The sequence below is a fragment of the Ambystoma mexicanum genome, chromosome 3p, assembly GCF_040938575.1.
Source record: "Ambystoma mexicanum isolate Mex_15411 chromosome 3p, UKY_AmexF1_1, whole genome shotgun sequence".
In the NCBI taxonomy this organism is placed as follows: domain Eukaryota; kingdom Metazoa; phylum Chordata; class Amphibia; order Caudata; family Ambystomatidae; genus Ambystoma; species Ambystoma mexicanum.
Genome location: NC_090925.1, coordinates 872,659,703 through 872,685,721, shown reverse-complemented (window position 1 = coordinate 872,685,721; position 26,019 = coordinate 872,659,703). Strand labels below are relative to the sequence as shown.

The 26,019-nt window shown below is 46.9% G+C and overlaps 1 protein-coding gene across 2 annotated transcripts in view; it reads right to left on the bottom strand.

Annotated features, from left to right (window-relative positions):
• LOC138581035 (sulfotransferase 1 family member D1-like) overlaps positions 1-19,405 on the bottom strand; it is a 209,974-nt gene extending 190,569 nt beyond the window's left edge. The window contains exons 1-3 of one of the 2 annotated variants that reach the window (XM_069652059.1): positions 19,144-19,405; positions 18,752-18,900; positions 17,626-17,751 (exon numbers count right to left, since the gene is read on the bottom strand). In XM_069652059.1, the coding sequence (XP_069508160.1) occupies positions 17,626-17,751; positions 18,752-18,899 (274 nt within the window). In that variant the 5' untranslated portion in view covers position 18,900; positions 19,144-19,405. Of the gene's footprint in view, positions 1-17,625; positions 17,752-18,751; positions 18,901-18,930; positions 19,101-19,143 lie in introns of those variants that run through there. The other variant, XM_069652060.1, reaches the window with a different exon arrangement.
• Between the last annotated feature and the right edge of the window lie 6,614 nt (positions 19,406-26,019).

Below are 26,019 nucleotides of genomic sequence, written 5' to 3'. Positions count from 1 at the left end.
ACCACCTTCTCATCAAGGCACTCAGAGAGAATGTGGGATGTTCAGAAGGAGCCATAGATTGGCTTCTGTCCTTCCTTTCGGACCGGCAAGCCAGAGTCCATTGGGGCAGTAGCTTCTCCGATCCCTGTGATATTTTATTTGGAGTCCCACAAGGGGCCAGCCTGTCCCCAATGCTGTTTAACATATACATGCGCACTCTGTGCAGCTTACTGGTGAAGGAGGGGGTGTTGTTTACAAATTACGCAGACGACACCCAACTCATATTGGAACTGGATGGCAGCCATCATGACGCAGACAGTGAAGTAATAGCCAGGGTCTATAAGATAATTAATGCTTGGATGCAGACAAATTGGATGTGTCTGAACGACTCCAAAACTGAGCTTATGCTGTTTGGATCTAGTCGTCAGCTTGCCAACTTGGGGGCAGAGTATAAGTCATTTAAAATCAAGAACGCCACTATCCAGGTAGTCCAGAAAGTGAAGACTCTGGGAATGATGGTTAACGCAGTGGTAGACTCTCATGCTCAGACTAGCTATCTACAAAAAAACACGGCATATTACTTAAGGCTCATGAAAGCCATTAAGCCTTACCTTAATGAGGGCAACATGGCTACCATAGCCAGAGCCATTATATTATCTAGACTTGACTATGGTAATGCCCTGATGCTAGGGGCTTCCTCTAGGGATGTCTCTAGTTGTCAGGTGATTCAGAATAACGCGGTTAGGCTGGTCAAAATTTGAGGAAAAGGGACCATGTCACTAAAGATAGAATGGCGTTACACTGGCTAAGAGTAGAGGATCGTATAAAATTTAAAGCTCTCTGCCTGGTTCATAAATGCCTTTATGGCTCTGCTCCAGAGTATTTAAAAAAGAGGTTAGTGCTTCACACCCCCAGTAGAAGTCTTCGCTCCGGGGGTAAATGCCTGTTAATCGTTCCCAAATTCAAGCTGAAATCGGGGTTGGGCAGCTCCTTTTTGGTTCAGGCACCCAGCTTGTGGAATAGTGTTCCGGAAACACTCAGGTCTGAAACAAACCTTCTTGCTTTCAGGAAGGGTTTGAAAACATATCTCTTCAGCTGATGAACCGGGATAAGTTGGATCAGGGACATCGTCAGGGTTCAGCTTTGGATTGGCCTCTTTCTGTGTTCTATGTGTGTCTCTGTTCGTTTAAAGCGCCCTGATGCCCTTGGGCTACCGGCGCTATATAAAAATGAAATGAAATGAAATGAAAATGAAATTGAGAGCGTGTGGTTGTTAGAGAGAGGCATTTTGGCTGTTAGTGCCTTGCAAGATGAGTAGGAGACTGATGTAACTGGTCTGATGGGAAGGATAGATTTGCCGATGATGGCTAGTCCGCCGCCTCTAGCATAGGGCCTGTCTGCTCTGAGAATTTGGTAGTTATCGGGCACTGCTAGCATCAGTGTTGGGCCTGCCGCCTCGTGGAGCCAAGTCTCAGTTATGGCCAGTAGGTCCAGGTTAACGCAAGGTACTGGTACGTATATAGATTGGCCTAAAGGGAGGTGTAAATGAATTAAAGCCCTGCCTTTGGTCCAATCCTATGTACCCTCTTGGGTAATTACATCTACATATAATTTGTATACATCTCAAACCAAACACCAAAGAGAATCATTCAAGCTTGTGTAATATTTGAAACAAGGCTTTATATTAAAGAGTTGTGCATATAGTGAACGCCCAAAAAGTTGGGGCATATACAATCAATGACACAGTTTATACATACTTAAAAAATCCTTCTAAACATATATTGAAATAACAAAGTACAATGAAACAAAATAAAAATGAAAAATTAAAAAAGGAAAGACAAAAAAGTCATTAAAACATGATGAGAAATCAATGTAATATTTCCCACACTGTGATAACATCAAAATAGACAAAGCTTGAAAAAGGTAACAAATACTTTTTTTCAATAATGTGTGGTCAAATTGAGTACCTATGAACATTCAATGTAAACATTATTATACATTGGGGTGGGGTCTGCCAGTAGGTCCAGGTTGTCCTTATTTAGGATGTCCGCAATTTCTGTGGCATGGGCCACCATTGATCTCGCATTAATGAGAGATCCTAGTAGTGTTAGAGAGCTATTGGGTTTGCTGGTTTGACAGGTTTTAAGTGATCGGGTATCCAAAGTTGGGCCCGTTATGGTAGGAGTTTGATCATGGGTGTAATTAGATTGTTTGGGTGAGCGGTGCAGGTTTTTGGGTTGGGTGGTAGTACGTCTGTTGGCGTTATTCTGGTGGCTTCCTACAGGTTCATAGATACTAGGTAGTCTGGCCCTGAGTCTCAAGTTTCTATCCTTGGGAGGGCTGGTTTTGGGAGTGACGGTCATTGTACTGGATATAGCGGTGAATAGTATTAGGGTCAAGGTGACTTTCGTGAGGAACATTTCTTAACAATGCCAGAGACGTACTGTGAGCTGGCGTCTAGATATTAAGTTTGGCCGTAGATACTTCAGTGATATGCCTGAATCATTCGTGTCTGGGGGTTCAGTGGACTAGTATTTAGTACGTTTGCCTTGTGTAGATGCAATAAGGGTATTCAAGCAAGCTGACATCTAGATTCAAATTTAACACAAAGACTTGATACACTGGTGACTGGAGAGTGGCAGTTGGTACATCTCAGTTAATTTAGGTTGTGGAGATGTGTGAGGGTTTTCGAGTGACATGTGCAGGCAGGTACAGTTCAACAGAGGGGTTCACCTACATGCAGAATTCACAGGTAAGGCTAAAGTGGCTAAAGTGCCATGTGCAGCTAAATGCACTAAATACAGTTGACCAGAGGGGTTCACCTAAATGCAGAATTCACAGGTAAGGCTAAGGTGGCATGTGCAAACAGGTACAGTTGACCGGGGGGGGGGTCACCTAAATGCAGAATTCACAGATAAGGCTAAGGTGGAATGTGCAGCTAAATGCACTAAATACAGTTGACTAGAGGGGTTCACCTAAATGCAAAATTCACAGGTAAGGCTAAAGGTGGCATGTGCAAGCAGGTACAGTTGACCAGAGGGGCATGTGCAAACAGGTACAGTTGACCAGCGGGGTTCACCTAAATGCAGAATTCACAGGTAAGACTAAAGTGGCATGTACAAGCAGGTACAGTTGACCAGAGGGGTTCACCCTTTTATGAAATAACCTATCATATCATAACCACCCAATCCCCTTTTCCATGCATAAGAATCAATCAAGGTCTCACTTGCAAAAACAAAATCCTATTTTTCCATCGGCCATGGCAATGCAAAAGGATGAAAGGTATAGGAAGGGGGAGAAGGAAGTAGGAGGAGAAAGCTACGCTAAAAATGTAATAATGTATCTGCAGAACCTCTTGCCCACGTGTTCATATTTTTTGAGATTGAAGATCATGAAAGGCAGGCGGCAGGAATGGGCTAGGGTCATGTGTACCTGAGTTGTAAAATCATAAGTAATTCTACTCTAGAAAGCAAGTGTACTTCGAGGCTGACCCTCCCAAACATCTCAATAGCCTGGTGGAAGGAGGGAGACTAAGGATGAAAACAGTGTCAGCGCCTTTTATTTACACTATTTTTAAGATGTTCTGTAAATGCTGGCTTCTTACCCTAGGTAATTCTGTATGTGTATACAGTAATTGCGGTTTTATTTTCCCTATTATAAGTGCAGGGATAGAAGTATCAGAATGCAAAGAAATGTGCAACCCATAGCCCAAATGAGGCCGGCATAGCTTGGGGTACAGTCCCTTCATTAGCAACACACCTGTAGAAATAAATTCATAAAGACTCACACACACATACACACACACTCTGAATTGGTTAAATACGGTTTATTTATAGTGTAATGTGAACCTATGCAATGTGATATTTACTAGGGAAATAGACTGACAACGGCTAGTCGAGAGGCACGCGGGGAGGTTGCCTCAAGCTGCGTGAGCTGGGGGGTCTGAAAGAAGATCTGGTGTTTGGTGGGCTCCCAAGACTAGCCAGAGATACGAGCACCTCCATCGGAGGAAGGACTTGTGGGGTGCATTTAAGGCCCTAAACAGAAATCCCCTCCACCTGAAACATCGCATTTTAATCCTGTCACCAAAAACGTTAGTGCTTTGCCTTCTCTGTCACATGAGTAACAAGCATTGGAATACTGCAACCCACAGCCTGTGTTGTTTTATTTCACCTGAATGACATGAAGTTATGCACTGCATTCAAAAACTGCCCTGCGTTGCTTTTGTTTCACCTGAATGACATGAAGTTATGCATTGCATCCCAAAAACGGCCCTGCGTTGCTTTTGTTTCACCTGAATGACATGAAGTTATGCACTGCATGACCAAAAATGGCCCTGGGTTGCTTGTGTTTCATCTGAATGACAGAAAGTTATGCACTACATCCAAAAACGGCATTATTTTACTTTTAATTCACATGAGGGGCAGGGATTTCAACATTACAACCCCACACAGCTTTTGCTTTCCATTTCCTTTGAACAAAAGCCCTTGAAACACTGTAAACGAAAAGAAAAACAGCTTGCATATGTGTGAAAAAGAGAAATTGCTTTAAAAAGCCAATGTGAAAGGATAGCTCTGCTTACACAGAAATTACAGGGAAATATGCTGTGGCGGGGGTTGACTAAGCAATGTACATTATGTTTCCACCTACAAGACTTCAATCACCTTGGAAGAGGCTCATAATACCAAAATAAACTGTTTTTGGCTCAGGCAGGAAACTTCTCAATTGAAAGCCCTGCGTCCCACTGGAAGTCACACCTACTAGTAATTCATCCCGCAATGATATGTGATGTACTGAGAGCGTTATAATTCCTGCTCTGCCAGACATGAAGGCAGGGGCTCAGGGATTTCAAGGAAAGCAGGTGTGGCTAAAACTTGACTGGGAGGTGTGAGTTCCTCCTGCACCCACTACCCAGAACAAACTGACATCTTTAAAGGGGGTAATAAAAATCTCTGGTCACCAGCTGTGGGGGATTAATCGCCCCTCCCACAGAGGGGGATAGATCCTTCCAATTGACATTAAAGGACTGATTCCATTCTTAGGCATTTTTGCAGCGATTAGAATGGGAAATATTTTTTTATGCTATGTTTATATGTAATTTCCAGGCAGTTTTTAAGAGCTAAAATGCATTTTCCTACGACTTTGGGGAATGAAATGGCCAGTTAAGACTAGTTTATGGCTGCTCGGAACATGTGACAATTATGAGATTTGATGGAAAGATGGAAGGTGAAATTAGGAACATGCTTGATCATTTGCAGAGTCATAACTGTTATACATTTTATGAGAATTACAGAAAGGTGCCAAAGGGCCATTCTACGTCGTACAGAGTTGGCGATCAGCTTACCTAATTCCCTATGACCCACTCAAACCGCATATCTAATGCATATGTCAGGGGCTAGTAGAAATATGAAGTTATGAGACATAACTGGGTTTTGTCAAAAAAGCGGCCAACAAAACAAAGAAGGGTAATAAATGCAAAAAAACAGATGTTGCTCTCATCCCTTGAACCAATCTTGCCAGGGGCCGGAGAGAGGAATGGTAAACTGTCCTATCCGAGGGGTAGGAGTAATTATAGAGAACCCCCCTAGGTTGTAAAGTGAGTGATGTCATTTGGGCTATATAAGGGGGACTGTACTAAGTCTAAGGACAAGCAAAAATCCAGGGAGACAGGAGAAGGAGGACAGAGAGGAGGCGGCTGAACAGTACCATCTTTGAGAGTGCAGTGACTAGACCCCTTGCCCAGCTGTCCAGAGTGTCCTGAGATCCAGCTGGCTTTCCAGAATCCCAAACCAAGGCATAGTGCAGTGACCAGACCCCTTGCCTAGCTGTCCAGAGTGTCCTGAGATCCAACTGGCTTTCCAGAATCCCAAACCAAGGCTTACTTTGTAAGTAGCAAATAACCCCAGTCCTAAATTGCATAATCCCTTTGTTATTGTAGCATTGTGCCAGTTGAAAACCCATTTAAAACTGCATTGAAAACCTAATTGAAAACCCTGAATTGCCAGTGTAATACTGTGATCTTCCCATAGAGGAATCTGTGTTTAGCCTGTGTATGTTAGCATATTCCTTTTGGTAAACCTCTGTGTCCGTGTAAATCCTTAGCATATTTTTAAGTAAATCAATTAATTCCCTCATTGAAATTCACGGTACAAGTTGGTTAAAATTCGAAATTAACCCCCTTGTCCCTCGTGCCTTTCTTTAATAATCATAGTCATTAAAGTGTTGCTTCAAAAGAATTAGTGTCCTTGTACCTGAAAACCGAATGTGCCAGTGTATTGTGCACATTACCCCACAAATTCCTATTTGCATCTGTCCTATTAAAACCCCAAACCGTAGTCCCATTGAGAGCAATCCCCTTTGCCTACAAGTCTATCTGTTGTGTCTCTTTCTGTATCAATGAAAACCTATGTTCCTATTCTGAGCTATACCCCTTCCTTGAGCTGCCTATTATTGTAGATCCAGTGTAAAACGGATATCCATTTGCCATTGTATCTTTCCTTTTGCATTTGCTTCCTTCCAAAACCGATTTTCCTACTTTATTTCTACATTGCCCTGGTGTGCTGATTCGTAGTCTCTAAGCTTCCCTATCTCCTCAGGTGTAGCAACACAAATTCCTTTCATTCTGCCCCATAGCAGTTGTGAGTAATAATCAAAATGCCATTTTGCCATTTTGCTCCCAAAACGGGTTTTCACTTTCTTTGCTGATTTCCCATCTGGGGGTGTTGGGCTGTACTCTAAAGATTTTCTCTCTCTATCCCTACCTCTTGCCACTGCCTTTCATTCAAAAGAATCAAGTTAGCGAATGTTTGGGGGGTGAGTGTTGCATGGGGGAGTGCTAAGCCGTTGGTGTTATCTCTTTCTAAAATTGCTCTTTTTCTGTGTTGCCATTAAACATTGTGAGAATTGTAACAGTACATCTTAACCAAATGGTTTTGTAGAGATTAGTGAATTGTGTTACCACAACATGGTAGGAGGATAGCTCAGCGGCAACGTGCTCACCTTGGAAGCAAGACGACACAGAGCCACACAGGTTCGATCCCTGGGTCCGCGCTTAGAAAACACTGGGTATTAAGTGCTTTATAAGTAACCTAACATATCATATCATTAGTGGCTGTGAAATTGTTTTATTTTCCTTTTTCATTAAATAATACATTAATAAATATTTTATGGATACACACCAGCCTGATTCCTGGTCCATTGTGACACAGGGTGTTTGTGGAGGTTGGGTGCAAGACGGGTAGGAGGCCTACTCAAAAATAAAAAGCACTTTATTGTACGCCACATTAATTGTCGGGGAAGGAGTCCTGGCTGGAGTGTGCCGTGTCATAAAACCGTGACAAACTGAATAGACTGCCAAGGGACTCGGGCAAGGTATGAGCGTCTTATACTAGGATGAGGTACTAGGACAAGCACCAATGGACTAAGACAAGGATAAGGGACTAGGAATAGAGCAAGAGACTGCAATGATAGAATAGGACAAGGGATTAGGACAAGGGATTAGGCTGACAGACTAGGATGAGAAACTAGGAGAAGGGATTAGGATAAAGGATTAGAACGAAAGAGTAGGATTACGAGGACTAGTATGGGAGACTAGGATCTGGATTTGGATGAGGCACTAGGGGAATAGACTAAGGCAAAAACCAGCATTAAGACTGGGACGGAGACAAGAGAAACAAGGATTATGTTTAGGATCACAGACTAAAACTCCGGGTAGGAAGAGGGACAGGAATGAAAGAGTAAAATGAGCAACTATGACTACAGAGAGGAGTTAGTAACTAAAATGAGACAATAGGATTGAGAGCAGGATTAGACACTAGAATGAAGATGGTGGACTACTGATGAGGGACGAGGGACTAGGACAAGGTACTGGGAAAAAGTATAAGGATTATGGAGTAGTTTAAGGATGAAGTGACTAGCAAAAGAACCTAGACACTATGGAAAGGACCAAGGAACTAGGATGGGGGACGAGGGTTAGAATGCGCAAACAGGACAAAAAACTGGTTTCCTAGACTAGGACCGGGATGAGTGACTAGGATGAGGGACTAGGACGAGGGAATGGGAGAATCCACTATGAAGAAGGACTTGGATTTCAACTAGGATGAGTCTCTAGGATGAGGACTTGGATGAGAGATGTTATGCTCTTAGCAAATGTGGATTTGAGTGCTGGAAGGTAAAATAATGTCAGTGAGTGTAGGAGTGTGTAATGCAGGTGCAAGCCACTCGTGAGTGCAACGAGATTTGAGCGGTGAAAGTAAAAAAAGAAGAGCTACATGGAGAGAGGTAGCCTGGGTGGCGGAGTGCCAGCCTTTTGCGTTATTAACAGCCTGTGCCCTGCGAGGAACCCATAACGTTTTGGAACAAAAAAGCTGGTGCACTTACCCATGTGCAGCAAGCGTCTCCATTCAACTCCAGGCACATTTACATTCCAACAAGAGACTGTGGCAAGAGTCAAGGATTGAGACTAGGACGAGGTACTGGGATGAGAGGCTAGGAAAATAAATTAGGTTTGGGAATAGGATTTGGGATTAGTACGAGAGACTACAATATGTTATGATCGTTTATTTATATAGCGCCTATACACAATGTGTTTCAAAGCGCTTCAAGGCAAGGGAGGGAACAAGGGAAAATACAACCACATTCTTACAGGCCATGAACAGTAAGGATGTGAAATTAACTATCGTACTCGGCCTGATGACATTTCAGATAGTGCAAGAGCTAAGACATAGATAAGGAAGGGAGGGGGAGAGTGGGAAGGAAATGGAAACAGAAAGGCGACTACCGTACTAGGCCTGACGACATTTCTGGTAGAGCCAGAGAAAAACAAAAGGTGAGGGAGAGGGGTGCAGAAATGGAGGGGAGGAAGAAAACAAGCGACTATCATACTAGGCCTGCCAACATTTCAGATAGTGCTGGAGGGATGGTGGGGAGGAAAAAAACAGTAATGGGAGGGTGGAGGAAACAGACGAGGTTGCTATCATATTAGGTCCAGGGACAATTCTGATAGAGTAAGTGCATAGAAGAAAGTAAGGGGAGGAGATCGGAAAAGGGAGAAGAGAAAGGAGGAGAGAAAAGAGTAAGCAGTCAAAAAGAGTGGAGAAGCAAGAGTGGAGAGCGAATACAATTGCAGAAGTCAGTAGTAACATATAATGTTGCAAGCCAGGATACAAGATGAAGATGGGAACAGCATGATTCAGGGCCACCATGAGTACAAGATGCAAAGGAAGTCCAGCATGAGATTTGAGAAAGAGTGACACACCGTGAATGAATGAAGTCCATAAAAGTCAAATCCAGCATTGGCCACAAGGCAGTGATGGTGAAGGAAGGCACCTGGTGGGTGGGGTTTGCTAAGTGGTGAAAAAGAGCAACAGGCAGGAAGGTACCAGGTGGGTGGGGCTTAGGACAGGTGACCTAGATCCACTTGCACCTGCTCCCCATCTGCAAAGGAAAAGAAGCTGGAGGGCTCCTTAAGTAGGGAAACAGAGCGGCAAGCAGGAAGACACCAGGTGGGCATGGCTTGCTAAGTGGTGGAAAAGAGCGCGAAGCAGGAAGGCACCAGGTGGGCGGGGCTTGCTAAATAGTGAAAAAGAGCAGCAAGCAGGAAGGCACCAATTGGGCGGGGCTTACTAAGTGGTGAAAAAGAGTGGCAGGCAGGAAGGCACCAGGTGGGCGGGGCTTAGGCCAGGTGACCTAGATCCACTTGCACCTGCTCCCCATCTGCAAAGGAAAAGAAGCTGGAGGGCTCCTTAAGTAGGGAAACAGAGCGGCAAGCAGGAAGGCACCAGGTGGGCGAGGCTTGCTAAGTGGTGAAAAAGAGTGGGAAGCAGGAAGGCACCAGGTGGGCGGGGCTTGCTAAGTGGTGAAAAAGAGTGGGAAGCAGGAAGGCACCAGGTGGGCGGGGCTTGCTAAGTGGTGAAAAAGAGCGGGTAGCAGGAAGGCACCAGGTAGGCGGGGCTTGCTAAGTGGTGAAAAAGAGCAGCAAGCAAGAAGGCACCAGGTGGGTGGGGCTTGCTAAGTGGTGAAAAAGAGCAGCAAGCAAGAAGACACCAGGTGGGCGGGGCTTGCTAAGTGGTGAAAAAGAGCGGGAACCAGGAAGGCACCAGGTGGGCGGGGCTTGCTAAGTGGTGAAAAAGAGCGGGTAGCAGGAAGGCACCAGGTAGGTGGGGCTTGCTAAGTGGTGAAAAAGAGCAGCAAGCAAGAAGGCACCAGGTGGGCGGGGCTTGCTAAGTGGTGAAAAAGAGCGGGAACCAGGAAGGCACCAGGTGGGCGGGGCTTGCTAAGTGGTGAAAAAGAGCGGCAGGTAGGAAGGCACCAGGTGGGCGGGGCTTGCTAAGTGGTGAAAAAGAGCGGCAGGTAGGAAGGCACCAGGTGGGCGGGGCTTAGGCCAGGTGACCTAGATTTACTTGCACCTGCTCCCCCTCTGCCAGACAGACAATGACAGACTAAGTCTTAGAAGAGGACAGAGGGACTAGGATGAGACACTAGGATTTGGAGTAGGACAAGAGACCCACAATGGGAACAGGATAAGAGACTAGGAATGAGGACAAGGGACAAGGAATAGGACGAGGGATTAAGATGATGGTCTAGTAAGGGGAGGAGAGAATAGGGTGAGAGACTATGATGAGGAACAAGGATGCAGGACAAGGACAGTGTACTTGGTCAAGGGACTAGGAAAGGAGACGAGGGCCGAGACTGCAATTAGTAATAGGACAAGAGGGTAGGACTAGGAAGCGATATTAAAACCCAGATGAGCGGCTAGGATGAGCGACTAGGACCTGGAACCAGCATAAGTACCTATGAACTAGGACAAAAACACGTGGGTTAGGATGAGGATTTAGACTAGGACAAGGAACTAGGATGAAAGACTAGTATTAGGAATTGCTATGGGAGGTCCTAGAGGAAAGAGGAATACCAGAGGGATTGTTAAGAGCCATCAAATCCCTTTATAAAGAGAATAGTCAAAGTGGGCCTTGGGGGGGCAAGGTCACCGATAAATTTGATGTTATCAAAGGAGTACGGCAAGGCTGCCCCCTGGCTCCCCTTTTGTTTTGTATTTATATAGAGGAAGTAGCGAAACACCTGTTGGCTGAAGACAAGGATCCGCCAAAGCTCGGGGACTCGAGATACCCTGGTTTGATCTTTACAGACAATGCTTTGATTCTGTCGGACCTCCCCCCATGGATTAAGACAGTCACTGTTAGCTTTCTTGGAGAAATGTGAGGAGCTAAAACTGTCTTTGAACACAGAGAAAACAAAAACAATAGTTTTTAGGCACAGCTTTGGAAAAACAGTGAACCTCAGCATTAATGCAGGGGAGTTGTCACTAGAACAAGTAAGGCACTACGATTACTTGGTTACACGTTTCAGTGTTAGTGGCAACTGGACATGTCAAATTGCCAGAGCCGCTGTCATGTTAGAAAAGTATAGTGGTGGCAACCGTGCTTTTTTAACAACCACGGCAGTGGTGCCAGCTCCCCCACCCTGGATTTATATAAGAAGCAAGCCACGGCAGTTGCCCTTTTTGGGGCAGAACTATGGGGATTTGCAGACCTGACGTAGCTGAGAACGGTGGAAAACAAGTTTCTGAAGAGGCTATTGTGTCTCTCTTTACGCCTAATGCGTTGTTGCATCTCGAATTAGACTTATGCCCCATTGGTGCAACTGCTGCAGCTAAACCAATTCTCTATTGGCTCTGACTTTGGGGGACGCCCAAACTTGATTTGTTTAGTGCAGATCTGATCCACCTAATGAGTCAGCAGGGAGCAATGAAGCTGCCATGGCTGGCGCGTGTTAGAAAAAGCCTCTATGATCTAAATGAGCAGGAAGTATGGATCCAACCTCAGCTGATTAACAAACTAAAGTGGAAATGTATAAAGGCAAAGATATGTGCTGAACTATATAGAGGGCGCATGGTCATAGCATGTAGGAACCTGAAGTCTTCACCGCAATACATATCAGTCAAGTCAGCTTTTGGGTTCGAAAAATATATGGACTGGATCAAACCACTGTTTGCCCGTGCACTTTTTTTATTAATTTCAGATTGGGTTAATTGAAGGTGGCTAAATTCACAGACTCATGGAGGCCAGGAAACACGAGTGTGTGCCCCCTGTGTAACGCAAGCGAGGAAACTTGTATACACTTTATGTTTTTCTGCCCCATCACCCAAGGATTAAATAAATGATATCTACAGTCTCTGGTGAGACTAGCTGATGTACCGACAGTCACCAAAGCCTTGGAATTATGTAAGTCAACTGATGACCCAGGAAGCGTATTATAACGTATCAAAATGTATACATAGGGCCTGGCTGTTGAGGCTAAAAATGTGAGCTATTGCTCTTATGACAAACAACATCCTTGTATTTGATATCAGGGAAGCCGTGAGCCTCCAACCTTGTTCCCTATTGCCTATTATTGGCTATTTCGCCCCACTGGAGTACACGTCATGCTAGGTACTATAATTGAAATGTTGGGGTCCAATGAAATATGGAGCATTGTTGTGGACAATACAAGGTTTAAAATATGAGCTGTTGTTTGAGCTACAGGTGATTACCGTTTACTCGTTTGGGCGGCTGCAAGTTTTAAATCTTATGATATTCTACTACAATCTCTCCCCCATTAAAACATAGTGGGCCTCATTACACGGTAGGTGGTGAGGGTTTACCGGTACCGGTAAGGGCACCGGTACCGGTAAACCCTTACCACCTTACTACGAGGTCCCTTTGCGGGACCCGACCTTAACAGCTGGTGTGGACCAGCCGTTAAAGTTGGGACCCACAAAGGGACCTTGGTGCTAATTACGGTACCGCAATTTGCGGTACAGTAATTAGCTCCTTCCCCATTCCCATTATGCCTACGGGACAAAAATGGGAATGGGGAAGGGCCATGGAGGAAGGAGGAATTACCGCCCCGCCAACCTTGGAATGGGGTGGTAATTCCCCTTTCCTCCATGGTGGTACCGGTATGGTACCGGCGGCAACCATGGTGCTATTAGCACCATGATTTACCGCCTACCGTGTAATGAGGAGTGTCATCAAATTTTACAATTGATTGTTTTTAGATTTTGAATTAATTGAATTTATTCCTTCTTGATGTAAGAACTTATATTGAATTTATTGATATGTAATGACGTAATGTTAGGATGTTCTTTTAAGGTTAAGTAACCGAATAAAATATTACAAAAGTGAAAGTGATAGTATTAGGAACGGGATGCAGACCCGGATGAGAAACTCACATGAGAGACTAGGGCCCTCATTACAAGTCCGGCGCTGGACCATGGTGCTATTAGCACCATGGTCCATGCCGGACTCCAGCATGGTGGAGGGCGGAATAACCGCCCCATTCCAAGGTGAGTGGGGCGGTAATTACCCATTCACCATTTGCCCTTCCCCATTCCCATTTTTGCCCCATAGGGCATAATGGGAATGGGGAAAGGCGCTAAGTACGGTGCCCCAAATTGCGGCACCGTACTTAGCACCAAGGTCACTTTGCGGCATGGGTTTTAACGCCTGCAAAAAGCAGGCGTTAAAACCCGGGACCTCTTAATCAGGCGTTAAGGGTTTAACGGCGCCGACGGCGCCGTTAAACCCTTAATGCCTGACTTGGACTGGAATGAGAGAATGGGACAAATAACTAAGGACTGGGACGAGAGACTAGGAGTAGAACAAGGGACTAAAATGAGAAACTAGGAATCGGATTAGGATGAAGTAGTAGGATGCAAGACACTCAGTTTTGCAAGCAAGGTGGTGGCTCTGAGGAGAGACTTTTAGGCAGCACAGTTTTTGCCATGAGAGGAGTGGTGAGATCACATCATCATGTCAGGATCGTGGCCTGGCGGAGGGAAGATCTCAAAACTTGGGAGAAGTTCTTAATTAGGTAAAATGGTGTCTCAATGTGGTACACAGAGAAGCAAGAATTGTGGAATGTGCAAATGTTTTCTGACGTGGGTGGGGCTGCTAATTTCATTGTTTCCTAGGAAGAGAAATTAACTGTGGGAAGGTGCCAGGAGGAATGGATTGAAAAGAACCACACATTCCCTTTCTGGAATGTTCAGGATCTTGGTGGCATTAGTACAGTTGGGCAGAAGTTTCCAAATTTAAGAAATGCTTCTAATAATGACAATGAGGATGAGGAGGCAATTTTGCCTGGACTGTTTGTGGTGGAACATACTGTTTTGGGGAGATTATTTTTGGGGGCATTTGCATTGCTGTTCTCTAAACTGATAGGTTGAAGGTATGAGGTGTAGACCCCAGGTGGCAGATGCCACTATTAATGAAGGGGAATTGACAATAGTGCTAAAATCTATTTATTTAATTGTTTATTTATACAGCGCTTATACACTGGTGGAGTGCTTCAAAGCTCTTCAAGCTGGGAAGGAAAGAAGGGAATACAGTAATCATTCTTAGTCCTTGAAGTTTCTGAATAATCGAACATACAAACTAGCATACTAGGCCTGAAGGCATTTCTCCTAGTGCAAGTGCATGAACTATTATAGTTGCGACGAAGCTAGGGAGGGGGAGAACAGAAAGGTGGGGGGACAGGGCAGACAAACCTACTAGTCCTAGTACATATAGGAGGTCATTACAAGGTGGGCGGTAAGGGATACCGGGCACCGGTAAGGAGACCGGTGCCGGTAATCCCTTACCGCCCTATTCCAAGGTCCCTTGGCAGGGACCATAAGGAACGTGTGGTCTGACCACACGTCCCTTACGGGTCCCGCTAAGGGACCAGGGCACTAATAACGGGCTTCCAAGTCGCGAGCCCGTTATTATCACCCTCCCCATTCCCATTGTGCCCTATGGGGGCTCGAATGGGGATTTACCGGTCCCGCCAGGGTCGGACTACACCGGTAAGTCCCCATTGAACTACACCGGTGCCGGAACCGTTATTGGTGGCAGTCATGGCGCAAATAGCGCCATGACTACCACCAATCTCGGAATGAGGCCCTATGGTCATGCATGCGTATAGGAGGAGGTGCGCGGAAGGGTGTGGGGGAGGATCAAAACACATCCAGTCCAGAAGGGCCCTGGGTTAAGTGCAGACACATTGGAGGTCATTACGACCCAGGCGGTAAGTACACCAACTTTACCACCATGGTGTAAACTACGTTTACACCATGGTGGATGGCGGATTTACCGCTCCATTCCAAGGTGAGTGGGGCGGTAAATCCCCATTTCCCATTTACCCTTCCCCATTCCCATTTTTGCCCCATAGGGCATAATGGGTGTGGGGAAGGCGCTAATTACGGCACCGTAAATTACGGTGCCGTAATTAGCACCAAGGCGGTTTAGCGCCATGGATTTTAACGCCTGCTAAAAGCAGCCGTTAAAATTGGAATCAGGCGTTAAGGGTTAACGACAGCGTTAACCCTTACCGTCTGGGTCGTAATGACCTCCATTATCTAAGACGGGTCAGATAAGGGAAGGTCAGGTGGTAAAGCTGTGAAGGAAAAGGGAAGGAATGATAACTCTAGTGAGATCATTAAGGGAGCACTTACACAAACGCATTTTGGAGAACAGGAGTGCGGTAACGAGCGGACCAATTTTGGCAAAATTGTGGTGGCCTGCAGGGCTCGTGGGTGTTTCCAGAAATCATTTTGGCCCTCACTCATTTGAAATGGTGTTGATTAGGAAGGTCAGGCAAGGAGATTAGGAAGATTGGGGGTTGGAAAAAAACAGGAGCTAAATTGGAAATGAGGTAGAGGGGTGGGATTGGGGGTGTGGATGTGTTTCAATCAAGAAGGTATATCATGTTTTTTTCCTTTCATAGAATCACAATCTTGTAGGAAAGAATGAAGAAGGGGCTGCGGGTCCGCAACCATTCTGTAGTGAAATGGGCTGGGTCCACGCAGCAACACGGTCTCCCTGAAAACTAATGGGCTAACGTGATGGACAGTGGGAGGCAACATGATCTGGCGGTAGATGCTGTGGGGGCAGTTATTGCCGATGGTGCTTGAGGGTAAGACTTGAAGGCCAGGCATGCTATGATAATGCATGTGGGTGGGTCAGGTGGCCGGCAACAGTGGTAGGTTGCTCAGAGTCGTTGGTACTGAGGCTCTGGAAGAGGGCAAAGAAGCCACGTGCGATTAATAGAGCAATACAAGAAGTGAACAGGCACATGAGAGACCAGAGCAAGAAGTTGGACATCTGACCAAGCTGCATTGAAATGTAGAGGCGGGATGGGGTATATATGTATCCAAAATAGGGACACAGATTTGCACCCTTGAGGTCAACGATTTGCTGGACGACTCTTAGAGAAGGTGTGGGGGTGATCAGAAATGACAGCTTTGGGTTTTTTAGGTGCCAGAAAGATTGCCAGACAGGGGGAATTTGTAATGTATTTTTCCATAGGCTGAAGTACAAGGTTTCAAGGTTAAATGCTGCAGTATAGATGGGGAAAGAGCCAGCCTTGCCTGGGCAGATGTTGTTGTAGAGAGGACTAGAAGGGCTGGCGTAAGTCTCGGGAAAATAGCTCAGGGTCAACGCGCTTGCCTTGGAAGCAAGACGATGCGGAGCAGCACAGGTTCGAGCCCGGCAAGAGGATGCAGAGCAACACTGGTTCGAGCCCCGGGTCCGTGCTTAGAAACCTCTGGCTATTACGCACGTTATAAATGACCAATCATAATCTTAATTATAAATGGATTTAAAGGCTGAAAGTAGTACAATGGCCAGAAGCTCAGAGGCAGAGAAAATAAGAGGCCAGGTTAGAGCCCTGTCCCCTGTGGGCCTGGACATGCAGTTTGAGTAAGCTTGGGGGAAAAAAAGACACGGGAAGGGCCGACAAAGGCAATGTGGGGGGTTTGATAATTTTCTTAGAGGGAGGGGCTGGGTAGAGCAGTATTTTTATGCATTAGAAAATTGTTAAGGGAATAATTACTGTGTATGATGTGATGGCTGAGAATGATGGAATTTGTAAGCCCCCAGCGGCCTCTAGTAAATGACACCTTTTAACAACAGCCAACCATGTGTGCATGACTTAATTATACCACCCCGCCCCCAAAGCCGGCCGTCCTAGCCCAATTCCCATGCACCCACACAGTTAATGCTCCTACATATTTACCAGAGACCCCCCTCAGCTATCAACCTTCCCACGATTCCCAACAGCTTCTTCACATCCGGCACCCCTACACCATTCCATACAGCTCCCCCACAGCCACTGTCTTCACACCACTCACCCACATAGCGCCAATGCCCCTATACCATTACCGATAGCTTGCAGAAAACGTGCACTCTTGCGCTATTCTCGACAGGTTCTCTAAACCAGCGCTCATACACAAACCTCTAGGTATCTGGTCTTTCCATCGAAAAGGTTTCCAACGAGACCTTTTCCAACGAAAATTATCCATCGAATACATATATGGGTGGGGTAAAGGGTTAATTCTCATTGGGATGGGTTTTTAAGGATAAAAAACAGGAGGTTGTGGGGGGCTCCCACCAAACAAAATTCCAAAAAAATGCATTCGATGCAAACATTATTGATGGATAATTTTCGTTGGAAAAGGTTTCGTTGGCCCCCCCACCCCCTCAGTAAGTGCTTCTATGCCATTAGCAAAGCTGGCCCTATATCTTATGTACTGATCCCGACTGGAGGAAGCTGGTCGACCGAACACCCTCTTCAATTCCTGCTTTGGTGCATGTTTAGTAGTAAACCCACCTGTTGGGTGTCCAGGGAAGATCATTTCCATAAAAGGCACCCGGACGTGGATGGCATCTCGTCGGCACTTCTCAACGTCACCATTGTGATATATCATTTCCACAATTTCACTGATCCAGGTGGTACCTGGGAAAGGAAAGACAAGAAACCCTCATCAGAACTGTGGGTAAATAGTGGGCAGAGGCATTGAGAGAATGCATTGGAAAATGCTCCTGTGCACTTGCGGCGGTCTGCCCGCGACCTTGTTAACACTGTTTCTCATCGCCTGATATCCCAGTGCCACCGGGATATTACAAATCCCGGCAGCCCGGGATGTCAGTGATGGGAACTGTTAGTCCCCATTCCCGTGGTGGACATGGAAGCAACGGCACCGTTGCTTCCATGAAGACCATGCCCGCCGGGGCCGGTGCAGGTCTGGCCTGCCACTGGCCCCTGCAGGCATAATCGCAGTCTGACAGTGCGGAAAGGGTGCCGGTACGTTGCTAGCGGCAACCCTACTTTGGACCGCCAGACTTGTAATGAGGCACATATGTCTTACCCTACAAAAACGATTGTAAACTGAGTGGCTTTATACTTAATTTATCACAGAAAGTGTACTGTAAAATGCACCATTTAACCCATTATTTAAAAATAGTTCTCAGGGGGAGCACCCCAAACCCCCCCTTCACTGGTTCGCTCCCCCTCTCCCTTAACTACACTTGTGCACATTTGGCCAAGGGCAAACAAGCCCCCTTCTGCAGGCTCTTCTTGGCATGGGCCCAACTACATCAGCTCCAGGCCCCTCTTGTTACGAAATCCTGGCTACGCCTCTGGTGAGCTGGGATGAAAGATGCATGCAATGGTCCAAAGGAAGGTGTGATATCTGCTCAGCCTCCTGGACTTGGGGAGGGGGAATAGGGCAGTCAGGGAGGGGCCAGTCGCTCAATAGGTTTAATTCCCCTCAAAATGTTGAGGCTGGCTTCACCCCTGGCCCTTAGATAGAGTCAGACCTGCAGGTCGCGAACTGGCCCATGGGTGATTCAGCAGGCAGACCCTCAGCACCAGAGTGCATGGCCGTGGGAGTTGCACCTGTTACGGGCTAGGATATAGTTACCCTCACTGAAATGCAGCCCCAGGTAGGACTCACCAGCTTTGGGGTAAGTTGCAATGAGCAGGTCATCCGGCCTGGCTTGGACGGCCTCTACCGCTGGCCAGTTTTCCACTAAGCTGTCCAGCATGGGCACCCCCCGGATTGGTACCAGCTTTTGGCGAAGGAAGGGGTTGGGCTCAGCCATTCTGAAAGACAAGAGGTAAATATTCACTCACTTCGCAAAGAGACATCTCTGAGGATGGGTGGCGTGCGTCACACCCTGACCTCGTCTGCATTCCCCGAAAACGTCACATTATAAAGCCGCACTTAAAAAGCAGATTAAGTGGACACGTTGAAAAGGACCGGGCATAAAGCAAAAGTGGCGGCTGGGTTCAGTGTAAGGCGTCCCTGGGGGGAAAAAGGCCTTTATTCTGAAGTAACTGCGTCACCTTCCGTAGTACGCCAAGGAGTCCTCTCGAGACTGCGTGTCCTGTGGCAACCTTCAAATGCGCTGAAATGTGAACAGCAATGCAGGCAGGGGCCCGGGCCGGGAGTGCCTGCCCTGCCAGTCGCAGGGGCGCTCTTCCGTCTTTGAGCTGCTTCAGTTTATTGAACTTGGCACTCGCTAATCTTCTCACTGGAACAAGGGTTATTAAAGTCAGAGTTCATAACCAACGCCTTTTACAGGTTTGCCGGTAGTCAGTGGGATATCTGCACACAAACCCACACCGTCCAGATAACCTTTCGAGAAAGGAGTAGTGTTAAAAAAAATAAACCCTCAAGTTATTTTCTAATAGGAGTAAACAAATATAAATATTAGAAAAGTTCTCCTGGCTACTTTCTTTTATTTTTAGCTATCTGCATCACGTTTAACTCAATATTAACAACATAGGCCAATTACATAGTAGTGGAACAATTCCGGAAATTAACGAGTTAAAGTGTCCAAGTACAGCAGGCGGTGTAATCCTCCCTGGCATTTCACACGCAAGGAACTGCAGAACAAAAGAACCCTTCCCCGAGAGCAGACAAAACATGCATTGGCAAAGCCAACATCTTGGGCGTTTCTAAAACACTGGATCAGCCATTTGTCAGGGACAGGCATCATAGCATTTACCAGCTGTCGCCATTTTATGGCCAAGCGTGACCGTCACTTTCCAGGATATGCCCAGCAACTTGTTCATATGGTAATAGGATAGTAAGCAATGTCCCACGTTCTCATTGCAAATGTCTTTTATAGTTTGGGCAAGCAGCACCTATAAGCCGAAACTATTGCATTAGAGTACAGAGAGGGAGAAATGGCATATGAGGAGGGACACACAGCTTCTAGGTGTTGTGTGGTTGTTTGCCTACCCATTGGGTGCACATGGCTATGCTAATCCCTTTTGCCCTTGCCACCCAGCCCCTCCCCACCAAAACACCTCCTCATGGGAACTTTTGAGCTCTTATTACCCAGACTTACCATCAACCTTTGCACTCAAAGTGCCTGCCTGTGTTTTTTCAAAGCAGTCTTCTGAGAGTTAATGACTTAATTGGAACTGTAAAACAGCTACTAGTGTAATAAAATTGTCTTAATCAGGGCTGCCTTCAGCCACTCGATTTATAAGCACTATGGTTGGCCTTCATTGGAGTCCTGTTAAAAGCAAGCATTGGCAAAGCCAACCGTTTTGGCTTGTGTATAAGTATTAGGCATTTGGCAAGCACTGCTATTAGATGCCCAGGTACTTTAATCATTTTGCCCCTGCTACCAAACATTTCCAGTCAATTCCACTACAGTAGTGTCCTAAGTGCCTTTCCCATAACAATTTTACTGATCACTTTCCAACAAAAAATGACCTTGGCTCCGTGCACACTTTTTTTTTTTTATTCAATTTTTATTGGTTTTTCAAGGCAACAATGAGCTTATTCAAGTAATGAACTTTGGGCACTTGCCCATAACAACTTCAACAAAAAAGCAATGATTCTCTGGTGTATTCACCCACACTCCCCCCTCACCCCAAACACAATTTCTCGGGACGGAAGATCTGCTTGTCCATGGATATTCTACTTGGGCAGCTCCAACCGGGCTTATGACGGTCAGTATTTAATTGACTCCCCTTAGTCCGGTGCAATGAGTTCTGTGCCAAGGCCGGTTTCGGGCCGGGTCGAGGGTCCATGTAGTCCTCCGGGCGTATCCTCGGTGTTAACAAACACCTCTATGAACTGCAGCCAGTCGGTCTCTATTTGTGCACTTGAGCCCTGTATCGCTACAGTAAGTCTGTCCATAAAGTAGATGTCCTTGGCCACTGCCACCCATTCTTTCCTCGTAGGGAGGGCTGCTCTCTTCCATGTCCTAGCACGCGCGGCTCTGGCTGCCAACAGTAGGGAGTGTGTCAGATCAGGGAGTTTCTCCCAATGTTCATCCCTTTGCTGTAATCCAAATATTAACAGGATTGGGTCTTGTGGATAAACCCCCTCCGCCGCCTCCTTAATCCAGCTCAGCACTTCCGCCCAGTAAGCTTGAACTTTTCTGCATGACCACCACATGTGCCAGTAATTGGCTTTTTCCCCACATCCGTGCCAACACACGGGGACAACATCCAGGAACATCCTGGAAAGGGTGATCGGGTCATACTGCCACCTGTGGAGGAGTTTGATGGCATGTGTTTTGTATTGGCAGGAGATGGAAGTCTTAATTGCCTTACTGCAGAGACGCCCCCAGAGGCAGTCCCCGATAGCACAGCCCAGGTCCCTTTCCCATTTCCTTCTATGGCTTTTGGTTGTTCCCTCCAGAGGGGGTCATAAAGGCTCCATAGAGGAGTGAGATGAGGCCTTTCATTTCTATATGGGAGTCTAAGATTTTTTGGACTGAGGTGAGCTTTCTTTGAATGCATGGCTTTAGCTTCGGCTTCATTAGGATTCCCTTGAGTCGTAGGTATAGGAGCGGGGAAAGTCTACCAATTCCCACTGCCTCCTCAAGCTCCTGGATAGTTATGAAGGTGTCCTCCCTCACCAGCTGGCTGACCCTACAGAGTCCCGCGGTGAACCAGGGTTGGTAATGTTCATGGCCTGGGATTTTCTCTAGGACTGGCGTGGACGAGATGTGGCTCAGTGGCGAGGGCCATGTGGTCACTTTCTCTCTAATTCCCTTCCCTGCTAATGCTTTCCACATTGTTCCCAGTATTGGGTGGTCCCTAATTCTTTTTGGGAGCTTTTGCAATGGGACCCATAACCATTCGCCTACAGTGACTTGACTCAGGTAAAGGTTTTCGAGGTAAACCCATTGTTTGTTGGGGTCTTCTCTAAGATGAGGGGCTAGCGCCCTGAGTTGGGCCGCTCTGTGGTAGGTCTGCAAATCTGGGAGGGCCATACCCCCTCTTTTTTTGGGGAGGGTGAGGGTCTCATATCCTATTCTGGGTCTCTGGCCCAGCCAAATGAATTTCGTTATGCGCTTTTTGGCTTCTCTGAGGTATGTTTCTGGAGCCTCCAGAGGGAGCATCTGGAAGACGTATAGCACCCTGGGGAGAAGATTAATTTTTATGGCACTTATCCTAACCATCCACGAAATTTGCCCCTTCACCCAGCCCTCCATGTCCTTGAATAGTTTATCAAACAGTGGGGGGTAGTTTGCCTGGCTCAAATCCTCATCGGGTCTAACAATATTGATCCCCAAGTATTTTATCCCATCGGTGCAGATTTGAAGGCCCTGGGGGGTCAGCTCTGCCAGGTTTCTATCCGTATCTGGTGCAAAGGGAAAGATAATTGACTTGCCTATGTTTACCCTGAAGCCTGAAAAACGACCAAACAGTTCAACAACCTGCAAGGCGGCTGGGACTGACCTTGAGGGCTCCCTCAGGTGCAGCAAGATATCGTCTGCATAAAGGCCCAGTTTGAAGGTGCGGTCTCCCACGTCAATACCCTGTACTATCTGGGAACCTCTGAGGTATTCTGCAAGTATCTCCAAAGTAATGGTGAACAGGAGCGGGGAGAGGGGGCAGCCCTGCCTGCCTCGTCCCTCTTTGGAGGCTAAAAATACGTGACAGGTGCCCATTGACCATGACTCTAGCCGATGGGGCCACATATAGGGCCTTGATGGTTTGCCTGATCCCCACTCCAAAGCCCAACTTCACGAGTACCCCATGAAAGAATCCCCAGTCCACCCGGTCAAATGCCTTTTCGGTGTCGATGGACAACAAGACCAGGATATCCCCCCTCGGTGCTGCCTCCCCCATGACATTCAGGGTTTTACGTAGGGTGTCCGCCCCCTGCCTCCCCTGTATGAAGCCCGCCTGGTCAGAGTGGATTAACCCCGGCATGTGGCCGTCCAGACTTGTGGCGATGATCCTGGTGAATAGTTTTGCATCCACATTCAGGAGGGAGATTGGTCTGTAGGACCAGCAGTCTGCCGGATCCTTCCCTGCCTTCGGGATCACTGTGATTAGTGCTTTGCCAAAGGACGGGTGCCCTCCCTGTCGTCATTATGTTGGAGAAAAGACCTGCTAGGAACCCCACCAGTTGACCCGAGAAGGTCTTGTAGAAGCCTGCAGTAAACCCGTCTTCCCCTGGGGCCCTGCCCAGCTTCAGGCCTGATATTGCTTTAAGCACCTCCTCCTCTGTTATTTGGCGTCCAGGGCGGATGCCTCTGGAGTTCCAAGGACGGGGAGGGTGACCCCATTGAGGTATGCCTCAAGTGCTTCCTTCTCTGCCTCCTCTTCCCTCCCGTATAGGGTCTCATAGAAGCCAGCGAATTCCTCCGCTATGCCTTCCGGGTCTGATCTTTCCCCCTCTTTACCATTCACAATTTTTGCGACCCATCTCGCCACCCTCTGGCCTCGAAGTTTAGCTGCCAGCATGGCGTCGGCCTTGTCGCCTTTTTCATAATATCTCTGACACAGGTGTTGGAGTCCTGCACTTTTGCCCATCTCTAGTTCCCTCAGTTCTTGTCTCTTCCCTCTTGCCACACCCAGATCCCTCTCCTTCTCTTCTTCCCCCTTCCCTTCCGAACTTTCCAGTGAGAGTATCTCTGACCTCAACCTGTGAGCCAGGAGGGTCCTAACCCTCTTTTTGGAGACCCCCTCACTAATAAGCCTACCCCTCCAGGTTGCCTTCGCCGCCTCCCATACAATTTCCAGATTCACTTCTCCCGTATCATTCAGCTCAAAATATTCGCTGATCGCCAATGTCATCTCCTCCTTGAAGACCGTATCCCTTAGTCGGAAGTCATTGCACTTCCATAGGGATTACCTGGGTTTCAGACCTGAAATGCTAATGTCTGACCAGACCAAGGCATGGTCCGACCAGCTGACCGGGCGGATCTCACAGGCGTCTATTCTAATCATGTACTGGTGTTTTGTATAAACGTAATCTATTCTCGTCCTGGTGCCATGGACTGCAGAGTAGAAGGCCTATCCCTTGCCGATTGGGTGTAGCTCCCTCTATATGTCTACCAACCCCTGCTCCCACATTAGGTCCCGGAAACCCCCATGCGGTCGTCCCCCTCTACTGCCTGGCGGGATGGGCTTCCCACTGTGGTCTAACTCCCGGTCCGCCCACATGTTGAAATCCCCACTCAGGAGGAAGAGCCCTTCCGCTTTGGCCATTACCTCTCCCGGGCTTCTTGAATAAATTCCATCTGACCCACGTTGGGGCAATATATAGCTGCTAATGTAACAATGCAGATTGCCCGTCACCACTATGGCTCTCCCATCCTCCCTTCCCCACCGGCTCACCTCTGTGAGCTTTTGGTTCCTGTGAAGTATGATACCAACTCCGCCTCTCTTTGTGTGGCCGGATGCCCAGAAAGTTTGGCCCACATGTGATCCTGGGATGGCCCTCTCCTCCCCCCCTACTGTCCTAGTCTCTTGCACAAAGAGGACATCTACTCTCGCGTTCTTCATTTCCTTCCCTAGAAGAGAGCGCTTTGCTGGGGAGTTGAGCCCCTTGACATTGAGAGATCCTATCCTGAGTGTCTCAACCCGGCCCTTCCTCTCATTGTCTAGCATTCATTCTTTGCCTTGTGTTTATCATCTTCCCGGTCATGTAGGAGCTGCCCCGTTCCATTTTTAGGCTGGATCGATGCTGAGCCTGAGAACGCCTACCCCCAACTCCTTTCCCTCCCCCCTCCCTTCTTCTTCCCCTGTTCGCGACGCCTGCCAATGGGCAAGCCACCAGGGTGAAAGCATGTCCAGCCACCGCAACTCTCTTGGTGAATTCCGTGTGCCCGGCCAGGACTGCGCAACTACTGCCTGTGCACCCCCTGATAGTGCGTCTTTATTCCCCTAGTCCTCTCTAGCCTCCGACGTCGAGGGTCCTCTCTGGTGTCACCCAGAAATCCCGGCCGGGGATTGAGTCAGCTCACTAGGCCCTGCGGTGCTGGCGGAGTGCGATCCTCATGCGTCCCACATGCTCCACGCCCCCTGGTGGTCTCCATGCACACTTTTGAGCATAAATCTATGCAAAATAATTTTCTCTCTCAATTCTATAATTTAGCATTTCCTCATGCTTCGTAGTGCTTAATTTGTATAAAGTAAAAAACAGACACAAATACTTCAAACATTTTCATACAGCTCTTATCTACTGTGAAAACATGTAACACATTATTCATCTGTTAGTTCATTTCCTATTGACTCAAAGAGATATTAGTCTATGTATCTCACAGTACTTTCTTTTAACTTCAGACAGATTGCCCATTTGTTGGTGTAATTCTCTAATGCACGACGCTTTTCGGGCAATTAATACCCTTCATCAGGTGCGAACAAATGTCTTGTTTCAATGAAGTGATTTCTGAAAATTAAGTGAACATATATTTCTGATCAAAACCTTTATCCTTGTGTTTTCAATGATGTTTTTACTGGTTTAGTTGCAATCAGTATCCATAAGTATTCATTTTTTGACCTTATGTACTTGTAACTCTAAAGAACTTTTCCTCTTTATAACATCTTCAACATGTCAATTTTGCTTGTCGGTTGGCTCTACGCCTACTCCAATTCCTTAAAGTGCAACGGGTGGTCTTTCACACAATCTGTCTTCTACTGGCTGCATTACCCTCACGGAAAGGCTATCTTTCCCTTGCCTGATATCTCTCCCTAGAGGGCGGTGGTGAGCGCCTATCTAGTGCAAGGAAATAGAAAGAAGGCTGACCCTAAGTTCTCAATCTAGCGGCTTAAGACACAGTACTTAGCCACAGTTTTACAGAGTTATACAAAAATACAGAATAGTGCGTTCTGACTGAGTGAGCAAGAATGAATACAGCGTGTGCAGTGCATGCCATCCTTGATAGCAGGACAAGGAGCATTCAGAGACGTCCGACGCAGGATTCTATTAGCCTTCCCAGATCGAATATTTATCAA